We start from the raw sequence: 17,864 nt of genomic DNA, 5'->3' as shown, positions 1-17,864 counted from the left end.
CAATCGCGGTGTCAGTTCTGATGGTCTGGAGCGGGAGGATCAAGGACCGAGAATGGTCGGTAGTGGAAAGACAGAGGAAGAAGAAGAGATTATGATACCGAAAACATGAAGAGGGCTACGGGTAGGAAGCAAGAGTAATGATGTGATCAATTTGTAAGTCGCTCTGGATAAGAGCGTCTGCTAAATGACTTAAATGTAAATGTAAATGTAATGATGGAGTGGAAAGTGGTGGAAGTGTTTTGATGAGACCACAGGGCCTGTCTTACACCCTATCTGACTAACTCAAATGTATTTATAAAGCCCTTCGTACATCAGCTGATGTCTCAAAGTGCTGTACAGAAACCCAGCCTAAAGCCCCAAACAGCAAGCAATGCAGGTGTAGAAGCACCTGCCATAGAGCAAGTGGTAGGTGAAGTGAAATTTAGTTCAGTTCATTTGGAAATGGTAGATTGTTACTATTTTGTTGTAGCCAGGCTCAGCTAGAGAAGATTCTGACAATGGATGCGACCGGGTTGGAGCAAGCCGGTCGCATCCGCGCTTCGGTCTGCAGGTTGTATAACTTTTTCATTACATTTCATTTCATTATAGTACAACGGTCTGATTTGTCTAATCTTAGCAATTTCTTCTTAGCTAGCTACATAGTCGTCGTTGTATCAAAGATAATTGCGTAATTATCGTATTTCGTCGTCTCCTATCTGCCCAACACGTTCACCGTCTACCGTAGCACTGTAGTAACTATCACACTCAACTGAACGACTTGATTAGTGTAGTATTAGCTAGCTACATAGTTGTCTTTGCTGTCTTCGTATCCAAGATAATTGTGTAGCTTAGAGTATGGAGTCTTAGAGTGATAATTGCGTTATTATCGTATTTCGTCGTCCTCCTATCTGCCTAGCAGCTAGCCAGCTAGCATACGTTCACCGGCTACCGTAGCACTGTAGTAACTATCACACTCAACTGAACGACTTGATTAGTGTAGTATTTGTCTTTGCTGTCTTCGTATCCAAGATAATTGTGTAGTCTTAGAGTGATTATCTTAATTCACAGAGGTTAGCTAGCCAGCTATTTTGTCGTCCTTAACGTAGGAGACACTCCTAGCTAGCCAATAGCCAGCCAACGTCTACTGAATAGAACTTTCGCATTCCGGTCGCATTCCGCTTCGCTCCACAGGTAGTATCACATTTTCATTTCATTTCATTACAGTCCCAACGGTGTGATTTGTTTGATCGTAGCTAGCTACATAGCTAGCTACATAGCCGTCTTTGTTTCAAAGATAATTGTGTAGTCTAGAGCGATTTTCTAGGTTAGCTAGCCAGCTATTGTCGTTCTCCTAACGCAACGTAACGTAATCAACACTGCTAGCTAGCCAGCTAGCTCCCGAAAAGCAGCATTGTAGAAACTTCACACTCAACGGTACGACTTGATTAGGGTAGTGTCAACAACGCAGCTAGCCTATCCCAGCAGTACTGTATCATTTTAATCATTTTAGTCAATTAGATTCTTGCTACGTAAGCTTAACTTTCTGAACATTCGAGACGTGTAGTCCACTTGTCATTCCAATCTCCTCTGCATTAGCGTAGCCTCTTCTCTAGCCTGTCAACTATGTGTCTGTCTATCCCTGTTCTCTCCTCTCTGCACAGACCATACAAACGCTCCACACCGCATGGCCGCGGCCACCCTAATCTGGTGGTCCCAGCGCGCACGACCCACGTGGAGTTCCAGGTCTCCGGTAGCCTCTGGAACTGCCGATCTGCGGCCAACAAGGCAGAGTTCATCTCAGCCTATGCCTCCCTCCAGTCCCTCGACTTCTTGGCTCTGACGGAAACATGGATCACCACAGACAACACCGCTACTCCTACTGCTCTCTCTTCGTCCGCCCACTTGCTCTCGCACACCCCGAGAGCTTCTGGTCAGCGGGGTGGTGGCACCGGGATCCTCATCTCTCCCAAGTGGTCATTCTCTCTTTCTCCCCTTACCCATCTGTCTATCGCCTCCTTTGAATTCCATGCTGTCACAGTTACCAGCCCTTTCAAGCTTAACATCCTTATCATTTATCGCCCTCCAGGTTCCCTCGGAGAGTTCATCAATGAGCTTGATGCCTTGATAAGCTCCTTTCCTGAGGACGGCTCACCTCTCACAGTTCTGGGCGACTTTAACCTCCCTACGTCTACCTTTGACTCATTCCTCTCTGCCTCCTTCTTTCCACTCCTCTCCTCTTTTGACCTCTCCCTCTCACCTTCCCCCTACTCACAAGGCAGGCAATACGCTCGACCTCATCTTTACTAGATGCTGTTCCTCCACTAACCTCATTGCAACTCCCCTCCAAGTCTCCGACCACTACCTTGTATCCTTTTCCCTCTCGCTCTCATCCAACACTTCCCACACTGCCCCTACTCGGATGGTATCGCGCCGTCCCAACCTTCGCTCTCTCTCCCCCGCTACTCTCTCCTCTTCCATCCTATCATCTCTTCCCTCTGCTCAAACCTTCTCCAACCTATCTCCTGATTCTGCCTCCTCAACCCTCCTCTCCTCCCTTTCTGCATCCTTTGACTCTCTATGTCCCCTATCCTCCAGGCCGGCTCGGTCCTCCCTCCCGCTCCGTGGCTCGACGACTCATTGCGAGCTCACAGAACAGGGCTCCGGGCAGCCGAGCGGAAATGGAGGAAAACTCGCCTCCCTGCGGACCTGGCATCCTTTCACTCCCTCCTCTCTACATTTTCCTCCTCTGTCTCTGCTGCTAAAGCCACTTTCTACCACTCTAAATTCCAAGCATCTGCCTCTAACCCTAGGAAGCTCTTTGCCACCTTCTCCTCCCTCTTGAATCCTCCTCCCCCTCCTCCCTCTGCAGATGACTTCGTCAACCATTTTGAAAAGAAGGTCGACGACATCCGATCCTCGTTTGCTAAGTCAAACGACACCGCTGGTTCTGCTCACACTGCCCTACCCTGTGCTCTGACCTCTTTCTCCCCTCTCTCTCCAGATGACATCTCGCGTCTTGTGACGGCCGGCCGCCCAACAACCTGCCCGCTTGACCCTATCCCCTCCTCTCTTCTCCAGACCATCTCCGGTGACCTTCTCCCTTACCTCACCTCGCTCATCAACTCATCCCTGACCGCTGGCTACGTCCCTCCTGTCTTCAAGAGAGCGAGAGTTGCACCCCTTCTGAAAAAACCTACACTCGATCCCTCCGATGTCAACAACTACAGACCAGTATCCCTTCTTTCTTTTCTCTCCAAAACTCTTGAACGTGCCGTCCTTGGCCAGCTCTCCCGCTATCTCTCTCAGAATGACCTTCTTGATCCAAATCAGTCAGGTTTCAAGACTAGTCATTCAACTGAGACTGCTCTTCTCTGTATCACAGAGGCGCTCCGCACTGTTAAAGCTAACTCTCTCTCCTCTGCTCTCATCCTTCTAGACCTATCGGCTGCCTTCGATACTGTGAACCATCAGATCCTCCTCTCCGAGTTGGGCATCTCCGGCGCGGCCCACGCTTGGATTGCGTCCTACCTGACAGGTCGCTCCTACCAGGTGGCGTGGCGAGAATCCGTCTCCTCACCACGTGCTCTCACCACTGGTGTCCCCCAGGGCTCTGTTCTAGGCCCTCTCCTATTCTCGCTATACACCAAGTCACTTGGCTCTGTCATAACCTCACATGGTCTCTCCTATCATTGCTATGCAGACGACACACAATTAATCTTCTCCTTTCCCCCTTCTGACGACCAGGTGGCGAATCGCATCTCTGCATGTCTGGCAGACATATCAGTGTGGATGACGGATCATCACCTCAAGCTGAACCTCGGCAAGACGGAGCTGCTCTTCCTCCCGGGGAAGGACTGCCCGTTCCATGATCTCGCCATCACGGTTGACAACTCCATTGTGTCCTCGTCCCAGAGCGCTAAGAACCTTGGCGTGATCCTGGACAACACCCTGTCGTTCTCAAATAACATCAAGGCGGTGGCCCGTTCCTGTAGGTTCATGCTCTACAACATCCGCAGAGTACGACCCTGCCTCACACAGGAAGCGGCGCAGGTCCTAATCCAGGCACTTCAGTCATCCAGTCATCTCCCGTCTGGATTACTGCAACTCGCTGTTGGCTGGGCTCCCTGCCTGTGCCATTAAACCCCTACAACTCATCCAGAACGCCGCAGCCCGTCTGGTGTTCAACCTTCCCAAGTTCTCTCACGTCACCCCGCTCCTCCGCTCTCTCCACTGGCTTCCAGTTGAAGCTCGCATCCGCTACAAGACCATGGTGCTTGCCTACGGAGCTGTGAGGGGAACGGCACCTCAGTACCTCCAGGCTCTGATCAGGCCCTACACCCAAACAAGGGCACTGCGTTCATCCACCTCTGGCCTGCTCACCTCCCTACCACTGAGGAAGTACAGTTCCCGCTCAGCCCAGTCAAAACTGTTCGCTGCTCTGGCCCCCCAATGGTGGAACAAACTCCCTCACGACGCCAGGACAGCGGAGTCAATCACCACCTTCCGGAGACACCTGAAACCCCACCTCTTTAAGGAATACCTAGGATAGGATAAAGTAATCCTTCCCCCCTTAAAAGACCTAGATGCACTATTGTAAAGTGGCTGTTCCACTGGATGTCATAAGGTGAAAGCACCAATTTGTAAGTCGCTCTGGATAAGAGCGTCTGCTAAATGACTTAAATGTAAATGTAAGATTTAAAAAGCCACGTCCCTGTGGTGCTTATACCAGGTGGGATGATAGTGGTGCTTATACCAGGTGGAGGGGAGTCTTCACTGGGATGATAGTGGTGCGTATACCAGGTGGGATGATAGTGGTGCTTATACCAGGTGGAGGGGAGTCTTCACTGGGATGATAGTGGTGCGTATACCAGGTGGGATGATAGTGGTGCTTATACCAGGTGGAGGGGAGTCATCACTGGGATGATAGTGGTGCGTATACCAGGTGGAGGGGAGTCTTCACTGGGATGATAGTGGTGCTTATACCAGGTGGAGGGGGAGTCATCACTGGGATGATAGTGGTGCGTATACCAGGTGGAGGGGAGTCTTCACTGGGATGATAGTGGTGCTTATACCAGGTGGAGGGGAGTCATCACTGGGATGATAGTGGTGCGTATACCAGGTGGAGGGGAGTCTTCACTGGGATGATAGTGGTGCTTATACCAGGTGGAGGGGAGTCATCACTGGGATGATAGTGAAGTAAATGTGACGGGAGGCCAGAAGGTTGATCAGTGGGAAAAGAAGGGATCCTATCAGTGCTGCTGGAGGTTTGAGAACGTTATGCCTGGGAAAGTACAGATAGGATTTCATAGTTTTAATGTCGAATTTGTCCCATCCACAAAGACCTTTAGAATGGGACATGTGGCTGTTCAATTTTTAAAGAAAGAACATGTGTGGAGGGATGGTGATTGTGTGTGTGTGTGTGTGGTATTACCATAGAGAGGCGCATAGAGAGGCTCAGAGATATAGAATCAGTCATGATGTATCGTATGCAGAGGCTGTAAAACAGACTGGTGGAACTACAGCGCAGACTGATGGAGCTTCCATGGCTGCTCCTGGACTAAGTGGACCTGCTGTCGGGGTTGGTGTTTCTGCTGGTCCTGGTTTGGAGGCCGGGTCAGAAATATTGGCACTCATGAATGTGCGGTGGCAAAGGACACTTTTTTTTGATAATGAGTAAAGTTGACTTATTGGTTATCAACGTGACTTGGGTTAAACTTTTGGACACACCTACTCATTCCAGGGTTTTATTTTTACTATCATTTGTTTTCAACAGGACAATAATCCAACACACCTCCAGGCTGTGTGAGGGGTTATTTGACCAAGAAGGAGAGTGATGGAGTGCTGCATCAGATGACCTGGCCTTCACTATCACCCGATCTCAACCCAATTGAGATGGTTTTTGGATGAGATGGACCAGAGAGTGAAGGAAAAGCAGCCAACAAGTGCTCAGCATATGTGGGAACTCCTTCAAGATTGTTGGAACAGCATTCCAGGTGAAGCTGGTTGAGAGTGCAAAGCTGTCAAAATCAAAGGGTGGCTACTCTTAAATATATATATTTTATTATTTGTATATTTTGGATACTACATGATTCCATATTGTGTTATCTCATAGTGTTGATGTCTTCACTATTATTCTACAATGTAGAAAATAGTAAAAATAAAGAAAAACCCTTGAATGAGTAGATGTGTCCAAACTGTTGACTGATACTGTATTGGTAAAACAAAATTAGATTAATGAAAGGATAAAAATGAACTAAGCTTCCATGTTTACACTTTACCTTAAGTTATACGTTCCTCTCTTCCTCCCTCCCTCTCCCTTCCTCCCCCAGGTCCTCCTCCTCCTCAGTGTTTGTGGTGGTGAGGGAGGAGAATGTGACGATACCAGATGAACTCTCAGAGGACGAGAGTCCCGGTAACAGACAGGGCTGTGTCCCGCACCGCAGACAGGGAATGACGCCTTTGGCAGCTGGCTTAGCTCTGCAGGCAGTTTCCTCACCAGATCTTTCTACTGGTGAAACTGGTGGACTTAGGAGCCGGTATGGCTGCTCACAGGGGCTTTTGAACCCAGATCTGAACACAGCAGAACTGCATCAGAAGGCACAACCCCTTTTTTTAAATTAAATGTTTTATACTTTTACCTTAATTTAACTAGACAATCAGTTAAGAACAAATTCTTATTTACAATGATGGCCTACCAAAAGGCCTCCTACGGGGACAAGACACATCAGGACAAGAGACACCACACCACTACATAATGGGAGACCTAACAACATAGCAAGGCAGAAACACATGGCAACACAACATGGCAGAAACACATGACAACACAACATGGTAGCAACACAACATGGCAGAAACACATGACAACACAACATGGTAGCAACACAACATGGCAGAAACACATGACAACACAACATGGCAGAAACACATGACAACACGGTAGCAACACAACATGGCAGAAACACATGACAACACGGTAGCAACACAACATGGCAGAAACACAACATGGCAGAAACACAACAACAACATAGCATGGCAGAAACACAACATGGTAGCAACACAACATGGCAGCAACACAACAACAACATCGCATGGCAGAAACACAACATGGTAGCAACACAACATGGCAGCAGCACAACATGGCAGCAGCACAACATGGCAGCAGCACAACATGGCAGCAGCACAACATGGCAGCAGCACAACATGGCAGCAACACAACATGGCAGCAGCACAACATGGTAGCAACACAACATGGCAGCAACACAACATGGCAGGCAGCAACACAACATGGCAGCAACACAACATGGCAGCAACACAACATGGTAGCAACACATGGTACAAACATTATTGGGCACAGACAACAGTACAAAGGGCAAGAAGGTAGAGACAACAATACATCACCCAAAGCAGCCACAACTGTCAGTAAGAGTGTCCATGATTGACTCTTTGAATGAAGAGATGGGAGGTGGGTTATTTTGTTGCAGCTCGTTCCAGTCGTCAGCTGCAGCGAACTGAAAAGAGGAGAGACCCAGGGATGTGTGTGTTTTGGGGACCTTTAATGTCCAGTGCAGTTTCCTGAGAATTATAATGTCTTTAGTGAGAGAGCTGTTTGCAAAGACCACCTGAAATGTCTGCCTATTTTTGGTAGGATGGTGACATCACCAAGCGGTAAATTAGTTAATAGACCAATAAGAAAGTTCCAAACTTCTCTGCCAATAACAGCTAGTCTTCAGTTCTCCCCTCTCCACTCAGACCACTCCCAGACAGTCCTAGTAAAAATTCTTGCTCTTTGCTACTAAGAAGCTATTATTTATTTTTTACCATTTTAATTTAAAGAAGTCACCATAAGGTATGTAAATGTTTCCCAGAAATGATTTGATATTGAGCTGAAAACTGCTGGATCTTTTAATCTCCTACAGTTGAAACTGTGGTTGTAAAACTGCCTTCAATATGTTCCTAAGTCTAGTCTGTTTCTTGAAATAAATAAATGAATGTATTCCCCACTATATCTTTATTCATCCAAACCAATTCAATGTAAACAAACCACAACCGTTAAATTAAAACTCACGTGAATAGACTGGACAAATCACAACCGTTAAATTAAAACTCACGTGAATAGACGGGACAAATCACAACCGTTAAATTAAAACTCACGTGAATAGACGGGACAAACCACAACCGTTAAATTAAAACTCACGTGAATAGACGGGACAAATCACAACCGTTAAATTAAAACTCACGTGAATAGACGGGACAAACCACAACCGTTAAATTAAAACTCACGTGAATAGACGGGACAAACCACAACCGTTAAATTAAAACTCACGTGAATAGACGGGACAAATCACAACCGTTAAATTAAAACTCACGTGAATAGACGGGACAAACCACAACCGTTAAATTAAAACTCACGTGAATAGACGGGACAAATCACAACCGTTAAATTAAAACTCACGTGAATAGACGGGACAAATCACAACCGTTAAATTAAAACTCACGTGAATAGACGGGACAAATCACAAAACATTTTTACTTAATTAAAATACTCAAACTCATTTTCCTGGGAGTATAGTAGAATTAGTAATATTATAGTAGAATTAGTAATTATTAATAGTATAGTAGAATTAGTCATTAATAGTATAGTAGAATTAGTAATAATTAATATAGTAGAATTAGTAATAATTAATATTATAGTAGAATTAGTCATTAGTAATATTATAGTATAATTAGTAATATTATAGTAGAATTAGTCATTAGTAATATTATAGTAGAATTAGTAATTAATATTATAGTAGAATTAGCCATTATTAATATTATAGTAGAATTAGTCATTAATAGTATAGTAGAATTAGTAATTAATAGTATAGTAGAATTAGTAATAATTAATAGTATAGTAGAATTAGTCATTAGTAATATTATAGTAGAATTAGTCATTAGTAATATTATAGTAGAATTAGTAATTATTAATATATTAGAATTGATTTGGACAACTCAAAATACTAGAAAATGACCAAAAACATACAGGGGTGAGACCTGCAGCTCGTTTTGAGTTGGGGAGATCAACTCCATATACTATAAAGTTACTTTTTTAAAAAATCAACTCTAAACTGTGTAGAAATAAACATTTACCTTCATTCATATAGTTTCTTGTCGGTCCAGCTGGCTAATAAAAACTAGACAGTCGGGGATCTTCAAAAAGTCCTAAAACAAGGTGAGGCAATATAACACCTCGAAGACTGAATGGCCTCCGGGATAAACATGAGTTTGACATCCCTGGTGTCCACAGTACAATAAACATGCTTAGTATAATGAAGTCCTTTACTGTACCAGGCAGGCAACATGATCATTATTGCCAGACGTCTATGAAAACCCCTGCAGAAGACATAGCTGTCGAAACATTGGTTGAATAAATTGATTGCATCAGTCATTGCACTCGTGTTTTGTTGTTGTTTTGCAACACGATCATTATCCAGACTTCACCAGTAGTTGTCACAATATTACATTTTGGTCTATTTATTCAACAAGGTGAAGGTGAAGTCCCCCTCCCCCTCAGGGGGGAAGAGGAGAGGTATCTGATCCTAGATCTGTACCTAGAGGAAACGTCACCCTGTATCCACACAATTTCCTGAGTGTAACTTCTATTCATAGCGAGTTTGGGTTAGTGGTATAGTCCTTAGATGGGTCTAAGTGTTTTTGCATTGACAGGCCATCAAACAGAAGCAGGGGTTAGTGGTATAGTCCTTAGATGGGTCTAAGTGTTTTTGCATTGAAAGGCCATCAAACAGAAGCAGGGGTTAGTGGTATAGTCCTTAGATGGGTCTAAGTCGCTCTGGATAAGAGCGTCTGCTAAATGACTTAAATGTAAATGTAAATGTAAGTGTTTTTGCATTGACAGGCCATCAAACAGAAGCAGGTGTGTATGTTGTCCCTCACCTGTCTGCGCGCGGGGGCCTTTCCACACCGATCCCCTGTCCTTACTTCCGCTCGGTCGCGCAGCTCATCTGACATCAGGACAAATGGCGGACCAGGATGGCAGCGAAACGTCTCCGACAGTACCACAAGGTGAGTTCCCATCAACGGGAATCTTTACTCAACAACTTCTCTCGAAGTTTCATGTGTGACTTAACTTGGAGGTATCCACGGACCGGAGGGTTTTTGTCGTTTCAGCCCTCTTCTCCGCTTGTCGACGAGAAGTGATCTGAAGTAGCGTAGTGCGAAGCGCCGGGTCACCGGGACCGGATTAACTATCAACCTTCCATAGAACACTGCACCCACCGGTTATTATCAAACTAACCGTGTTTGTTACGGAAACGACTTAAATACTTTCCCAGACTAATTGTGCCGCTAAACTAGATACACTTGTTGGGATGTTTGGCGAAGTTGCATGCAGTGTGTTTCGGTATAATTCCCAGTATCTCTCCGAGTGAGTTGACGTGACAGGTGGAGCCTGGACGAACAGCCCGAGGCTCGGCGGAACCCAGGCACTTGGCAGGTACATGTTTCGCTAGATTAGGAATACTCAGTGTACATAAAAACCAAACATTATGAACCCCCTTTTGCCTTCAGAATAGGCTCAATCTGTCAGGGACATGGACTCTACAAGGTGTAGAAAGCGTTTCCACAGGGATGCTGGTCCCATATTGACTCCAATGCTTCCCACAGTTGTGTCAAATTGGCTGGATGTCCTTTGGGTGGTGGACCATTCTTGATACACAAACGGGAAACTGTTGATCCTGATAAAACCAGTAGCGTTGTAGTTCTTGACATACTGGTGCGCTTACTAAGTCGAAGGCACTTCAATCTTTTGTTTAGCCCATTCACCCTCTGAATGGCACACAGACACAATCCAAATATCTCAATTGTCTCAAGGCTTAAAAATCCTTCTTTAACCTGACTCCTCCCCTTCATCTACACTGATTGAAGTGGATTTAACAAGTGACATCAATAAGGGATCATATCTTTCACCTGGATTTAACAAGTGACATCAATAAGGGATCATATCTTTCACCTGGATTCAACAAGTGACATCAATAAGGGATCATATCTTTCACCTGGATTCACCTGGTCGTCATGGAAAGAGGTGTTCCTAATGTTTTAATATGTTCCCAGGTCTGGATCCAAAGGAATGAATATGTTTATTATGTTTACATCTATTATCTCTAAATCCATGGCCGAGGCTTCAGCACTGTGATCGAGGCTCCGTGACCGTGGCCGAGGCTCCGTGGCCGAGGCTCCAGCGCCGTGGCCGAGGCTCCAGCGCCGTGGCCGAGGCTCCGTGACCGTGGCCGAGGCTCCAGCACCGAGGCTCCAGCGCCATGGCTCCAGCACCGAGGCTCCAGCGCCGTTGCCGAGGCTCCAGTGTTATGTGTTTGCATCATGCTTTCTAGAATGTCGACTTTGGCCTTAGAGGAGGCCTTCTGTTGTTCCCAGGGATATGGGACTCTGGCCTGTTTATTGTACACTACCCCAACCTCAATACATTTCAAGCCTGACTCTGGGGACGCAGTGGAATGAAATGTCTGTGTGTGTAAGCAGGGTGTGTATCTGGTTAAAGTGTAAGGTGTTCCTCCATACAGCAGGACCAGGGGGACAACGACCAGCTCTATGAACTAAAGGACCAGGGGGACAACGACCAGCTCTATGAACTAAAGGACCAGGGGGACAACGACCAGCTCTATGAACTAAAGGACCAGGGGGACAACGACCAGCTCTATGAACTAAAGGACCAGGGGGACAACGACCAGCTCTATGAACTAAAGGACCAGGGGGACAACGACCAGCTCTATGAACTAAAGGACCAGGGGGACAACGACCAGCTCTATGAACTAAAGGGGGGGGGTGTTTGTCAGATAGGGGTGCTTATGTTTTACTGTATGTACAGTCAGTGGTTAACCTGTGATTTCTAGTAGCGCTCGACCAATTATGATTTTTTTCAACGCGATACTGATTATTGGAAGACCAATAAAATGCCGATACCGATTAATCGGCCGATTTTAAATAATAAAAAAAAATAATAAAATAAAAAAAATTAAAATATATTTTTATATATATTTATTTGTAATAATGACAATTACAACAATACTAAATTAACTCTTATTTTCTTAATATAAAACAAATAAAATCTATTTATTCTCAAATAAATAATGAAACATGTTCAATTTGGTTTAAATAATGCAAAAACAAAGTGTTAGAGAAGAAAGTAAAAGTGCAATATGTGCCATGTAAGAAAGCTAACGTTTAAGTTCCTTGCTCAGAACATGAGAACATATGAAAGCTGGTGGTTCCTTTTAACATGAGTCTCCAATATTCTCAGGTAAGAAGGTTTAGGTTGTAGTTATTATAGGAATTATAGGACTATTTCTCTCTATACCACTTGTATTTCATATACCTTTGACTATTGGATGTTCTTATAGGACCTTTAGTATTGCCATCCTCATCTCAGGAGTTGATAGGCTTGAAGTCCTAAACAGTGCAATGCTTGAAGCACAGCGAAGAGCTGCTGTCAAACGCAGGAAAGTGCTGTTTGAATGAATGCTTACAAGCCTGCTGCTGCCTACCATCGCTCAGTCAGACTGCTCTATCAAATATCAAATCATAAGACTTAATTATAATATAATAACACAAAGAAATACGAGCCTTAGGTTACTAATATGGTCAAATCCGGAAACGATCATTTCGAAAACAAAACGTTTATTCTTTCGGTGAAATACGGAACCGTTCTGTATTTTATCTAACGGGTGGCATCGCTAAGTCTAAATATTCCTGTTACATTGTACAACCTTCAATGTTATGTCATAATTATGTAAAATTCTGGCAAATTAATTAGGGTCTTTTGTTAGGAAGAAAAGTGTCTTCACACAGTTCACAACGAGCCAGGCGGCCCAAACTGCTGCATATACCCTGACTCTGCTTGCACTGAACGCAAGAGAAGTGACACAAATTCCCTAGTTAATATTGCCTGCTAACATTAGTTTATTTTAACTAAATATGTGCAGGTTTAAAAATATATACTTGTGTATTGATTTTAATAAAGGCATTGATGTTTATGGTTTGGTGCACATTTTTCGCAAATGAGCTTTTGTTTAAATCGTCACCCGTTTGGCGAAGTAGGCTGTGATTCAATGATTAACTAACGGGCACCGCATCGATTATATGCAACGCAGGACAAGCTAGTTAAACTAGTAATATCATCAACCATGTGTAGTTAACTAGTGATTATGTGAAGGTTGATTGTTTTTTATAAGATAAGTTTAATGCTAGCAACTTACCTTGGCTCCTTGCTGCACTCGCGTAAACAGGTGGTCAGCCTGCCACTGTCTCCTCGTGGATTACAATGTAATCGGCATCCAAAATTACCGATTACCGATTGTTTTGAAATCGTCCCCAATTAATCGGATGTGCCGATTTAATCGGTCAACTTCTAATTTCTAGTCTATGCTTCAAGGCAGCAGCCTCTAATGTGTTAGTGGCTGTTTAACAGTCTGATGGCCACTGAGATAGAAGCTGTTTTTCAGTCTCGTCCCATGTACCAGTGGTTAACCTGTGATTTCTAGTCTATGCCTATAGGCAGCAGCCTCTGATGTGCTAGTGATGGCTGTTTAACAGATAGGTGTTTTTCAGTCTCAGTGGTTAACCGGTCTCTCGGTCCCATGCACCAGTGGTTAACACCCCCTGGGACGCCCTCTGAGAGTAGGGTCACGGCCAGGGATCAGCCATTATTGACGGCGACCCTGGAGCCATTAGGCTTAAGTGCCGTGCTCAAGGGCACATCGGCAGATTATTCACCTTGTCGGCTCAGGGATTCAAACTAGCAACCTTTAGGTTACTGGCCCAACGCTCTAAACTGATAGGACAGAAGACCAGGGCCCAACGCTCTTAACTGATAGGACAGAAGACCAGGGGCAACCTTTAGGTTACTGGCCCAACGCTCTTAACTGATAGGACATAAGACCAGGGGCAACCTTTAGGTTACTGGCCCAACGCTCTTAACTGATAGGACAGAAGACCAGGGGCAACCTTTAGGTTACTGGCCCAACGCTCTTAACTGATAGGACAGTAGGCCAGGGCCCAACGCTCTTAACTGATAGGACAGAAGACCAGGGGCAACCTTTAGGTTACTGGCCTACCATCGCTCAGTCAGACTGCTCTATCAAATATCAAATCATAAGACTTAATTATAATATAATAACACAAAGAAATACGAGCCTTAGGTTACTAATATGGTCAAATCCGGAAACGATCATTTCGAAAACAAAACGTTTATTCTTTCGGTGAAATACGGAACCGTTCTGTATTTTATCTAACGGGTGGCATCGCTAAGTCTAAATATTCCTGTTACATTGTACAACCTTCAATGTTATGTCATAATTATGTAAAATTCTGGCAAATTAATTAGGGTCTTTTGTTAGGAAGAAAAGTGTCTTCACACAGTTCACAACGAGCCAGGCGGCCCAAACTGCTGCATATACCCTGACTCTGCTTGCACTGAACGCAAGAGAAGTGACACAAATTCCCTAGTTAATATTGCCTGCTAACATTAGTTTATTTTAACTAAATATGTGCAGGTTTAAAAATATATACTTGTGTATTGATTTTAATAAAGGCATTGATGTTTATGGTTTGGTGCACATTTTTCGCAAATGAGCTTTTGTTTAAATCGTCACCCGTTTGGCGAAGTAGGCTGTGATTCAATGATTAACTAACGGGCACCGCATCGATTATATGCAACGCAGGACAAGCTAGTTAAACTAGTAATATCATCAACCATGTGTAGTTAACTAGTGATTATGTGAAGGTTGATTGTTTTTTATAAGATAAGTTTAATGCTAGCAACTTACCTTGGCTCCTTGCTGCACTCGCGTAAACAGGTGGTCAGCCTGCCACTGTCTCCTTGTGGATTACAATGTAATCGGCATCCAAAATTACCGATTACCGATTGTTTTGAAATCGTCCCCAATTAATCGGATGTGCCGATTTAATCGGTCAACTTCTAATTTCTAGTCTATGCTTCAAGGCAGCAGCCTCTAATGTGTTAGTGGCTGTTTAACAGTCTGATGGCCACTGAGATAGAAGCTGTTTTTCAGTCTCGTCCCATGTACCAGTGGTTAACCTGTGATTTCTAGTCTATGCCTATAGGCAGCAGCCTCTGATGTGCTAGTGATGGCTGTTTAACAGATAGGTGTTTTTCAGTCTCAGTGGTTAACCGGTCTCTCGGTCCCATGCACCAGTGGTTAACACCCCTGGGACGCCCTCTGAGAGTAGGGTCACGGCCAGGGATCAGCCATTATTGACGGCGACCCTGGAGCCATTAGGCTTAAGTGCCGTGCTCAAGGGCACATCGGCAGATTATTCACCTTGTCGGCTCAGGGATTCAAACTAGCAACCTTTAGGTTACTGGCCCAACGCTCTAAACTGATAGGACAGAAGACCAGGGCCCAACGCTCTTAACTGATAGGACAGAAGACCAGGGGCAACCTTTAGGTTACTGGCCCAACGCTCTTAACTGATAGGACATAAGACCAGGGGCAACCTTTAGGTTACTGGCCCAACGCTCTTAACTGATAGGACAGAAGACCAGGGGCAACCTTTAGGTTACTGGCCCAACGCTCTTAACTGATAGGACAGTAGACCAGGGCCCAACGCTCTAAACTGATAGGACAGAAGACCAGGGGCAACCTTTAGGTTACTGGCCCAACGCTCTTAACTGATAGGACAGAAGACCAGGGGCAACCTTTAGGTTACTGGCCCAACGCTCTTAACTGATAGGACAGTAGTCCAGGGGCAACCTTTAGGTTACTGGCCCAACGCTCTTAACTGATAGGACAGTAGTCCAGGGCCCATAGGGGCCGTAGACCAGGGCCCATAGGGGCCGTAGACCAGGGCCCATAGGGGCCGTAGACCAGGGGCAACCTTTAGGTTACTGGCCCAACGCTCTTAACTGATAGGACAGAAGACCAGGGGCAACCTTTAGGTTACTGGCCCAACGCTCTTAACTGATAGGACAGTAGACCAGGGGCAACCTTTAGGTTACTGGCCCAACGCTCTTAACTGATAGGACAGTAGACCAGTCCCCATAGGGGCCGTGGACCAGGGGCAACCTTTAGGTTACTGGCCCAACGCTCTTAACTGATAGGACAGAAGACCAGGGGCAACCTTTAGGTTACTGGCCCAACGCTCTTAACTGATAGGACAGAAGACCAGGGCCCATAGGGGCCGTGGACCAGGGGCAACCTTTAGGTTACTGGCCCAACGCTCTTAACTGATAGGACAGAAGACCAGTCCCCATAGTCCAGGGCCCATAGGGGCCGTAGACCAGGGGCAACCTTTAGGTTACTGGCCCAACGCTCTTAACTGATAGGACAGAAGACCAGGGCCCATAGGGGCCGTGGACCAGGGGCAACCTTTAGGTTACTGGCCCAACGCTCTTAACTGATAGGACAGTAGGCCAGGGCCCAACGCTCTTAACTGATAGGACAGTAGACCAGGGGCAACCTTTAGGTTACTGGCCCAACGCTCTTAACTGATAGGACAGAAGACCAGGGGCAACCTTTAGGTTACTGGCCCAACGCTCTTAACTGATAGGACAGTAGACCAGGGCCCAACGCTCTAAACTGATAGGACAGAAGACCAGGGCCCAATGCTCTTAACTGATAGGACAGAAGACCAGGGGCAACCTTTAGGTTACTGGCCCAACGCTCTTAACTGATAGGACAGAAGACCAGGGCCCAACGCTCTTAACTGATAGGACAGTAGACCAGGGGCAACCTTTAGGTTACTGGCCCAACGCTCTTAACTGATAGGACAGAAGACCAGGGGCAACCTTTAGGTTACTGGCCCAACGCTCTTAACTGATAGGACAGTAGGCCAGGGCCCAACGCTCTTAACTCATAGGACAGTAGACCAGGGGCAACCTTTAGGTTACTGGCCCAACGCTCTTAACTGATAGGACAGTAGACCAGGGGCAACCTTTAGGTTACTGGCCCAACGCTCTTAACTGATAGGACAGAAGACCAGGGCCCAACGCTCTTAACTGATAGGACAGTAGACCAGGGGCAACCTTTAGGTTACTGGCCCAACGCTCTTAACTGATAGGACAGAAGACCAGGGGCAACCTTTAGGTTACTGGCCCAACGCTCTTAACTGATAGGACAGTAGTCCAGGGGCAACCTTTAGGTTACTGGCCCAACGCTCTTAACTGATAGGACAGTAGTCCAGGGCCCATAGGGGCCGTAGACCAGGGCCCATAGGGGCCGTAGACCAGGGCCCATAGGGGCCGTAGACCAGGGGCAACCTTTAGGTTACTGGCCCAACGCTCTTAACTGATAGGACAGAAGACCAGGGGCAACCTTTAGGTTACTGGCCCAACGCTCTTAACTGATAGGACAGTAGACCAGGGGCAACCTTTAGGTTACTGGCCCAACGCTCTTAACTGATAGGACAGTAGACCAGTCCCCATAGGGGCCGTGGACCAGGGGCAACCTTTAGGTTACTGGCCCAACGCTCTTAACTGATAGGACAGAAGACCAGGGGCAACCTTTAGGTTACTGGCCCAACGCTCTTAACTGATAGGACAGAAGACCAGGGCCCATAGGGGCCGTGGACCAGGGGCAACCTTTAGGTTACTGGCCCAACGCTCTTAACTGATAGGACAGAAGACCAGTCCCCATAGTCCAGGGCCCATAGGGGCCGTAGACCAGGGGCAACCTTTAGGTTACTGGCCCAACGCTCTTAACTGATAGGACAGAAGACCAGGGCCCATAGGGGCCGTGGACCAGGGGCAACCTTTGGGTTACTGGCCCAACGCTCTTAACTGATAGGACAGTAGGCCAGGGCCCAACGCTCTTAACTGATAGGACAGTAGACCAGGGGCAACCTTTAGGTTACTGGCC

The 17,864-nt window shown here is 45.9% G+C and overlaps 1 protein-coding gene across 1 annotated transcript in view; it reads left to right on the top strand.

Moving 5' to 3' along the window:
* The first annotated feature begins 32 nt into the window (after positions 1-32).
* The window catches only part of LOC135574640 (ensconsin-like), a 74,173-nt gene continuing 56,341 nt past the window's right edge, over positions 33-17,864 (top strand). Inside the window, exons 1-3 of the mRNA XM_065026089.1 lie at positions 33-121; positions 5,753-5,972; positions 6,309-10,038. Coding sequence (XP_064882161.1) covers positions 9,993-10,038 — 46 coding nt within the window. The 5' untranslated portion in view covers positions 33-121; positions 5,753-5,972; positions 6,309-9,992. The remainder of the gene's footprint in view (positions 122-5,752; positions 5,973-6,308; positions 10,039-17,864) is intronic.

This window comes from Oncorhynchus nerka, linkage group LG13 (assembly GCF_034236695.1).
Source record: "Oncorhynchus nerka isolate Pitt River linkage group LG13, Oner_Uvic_2.0, whole genome shotgun sequence".
In the NCBI taxonomy this organism is placed as follows: Eukaryota; Metazoa; Chordata; class Actinopteri; order Salmoniformes; family Salmonidae; genus Oncorhynchus; species Oncorhynchus nerka.
The sequence above is the reverse complement of the archived record's forward strand: the minus strand, read 5'-3'. Positions and strand labels throughout refer to the sequence as shown.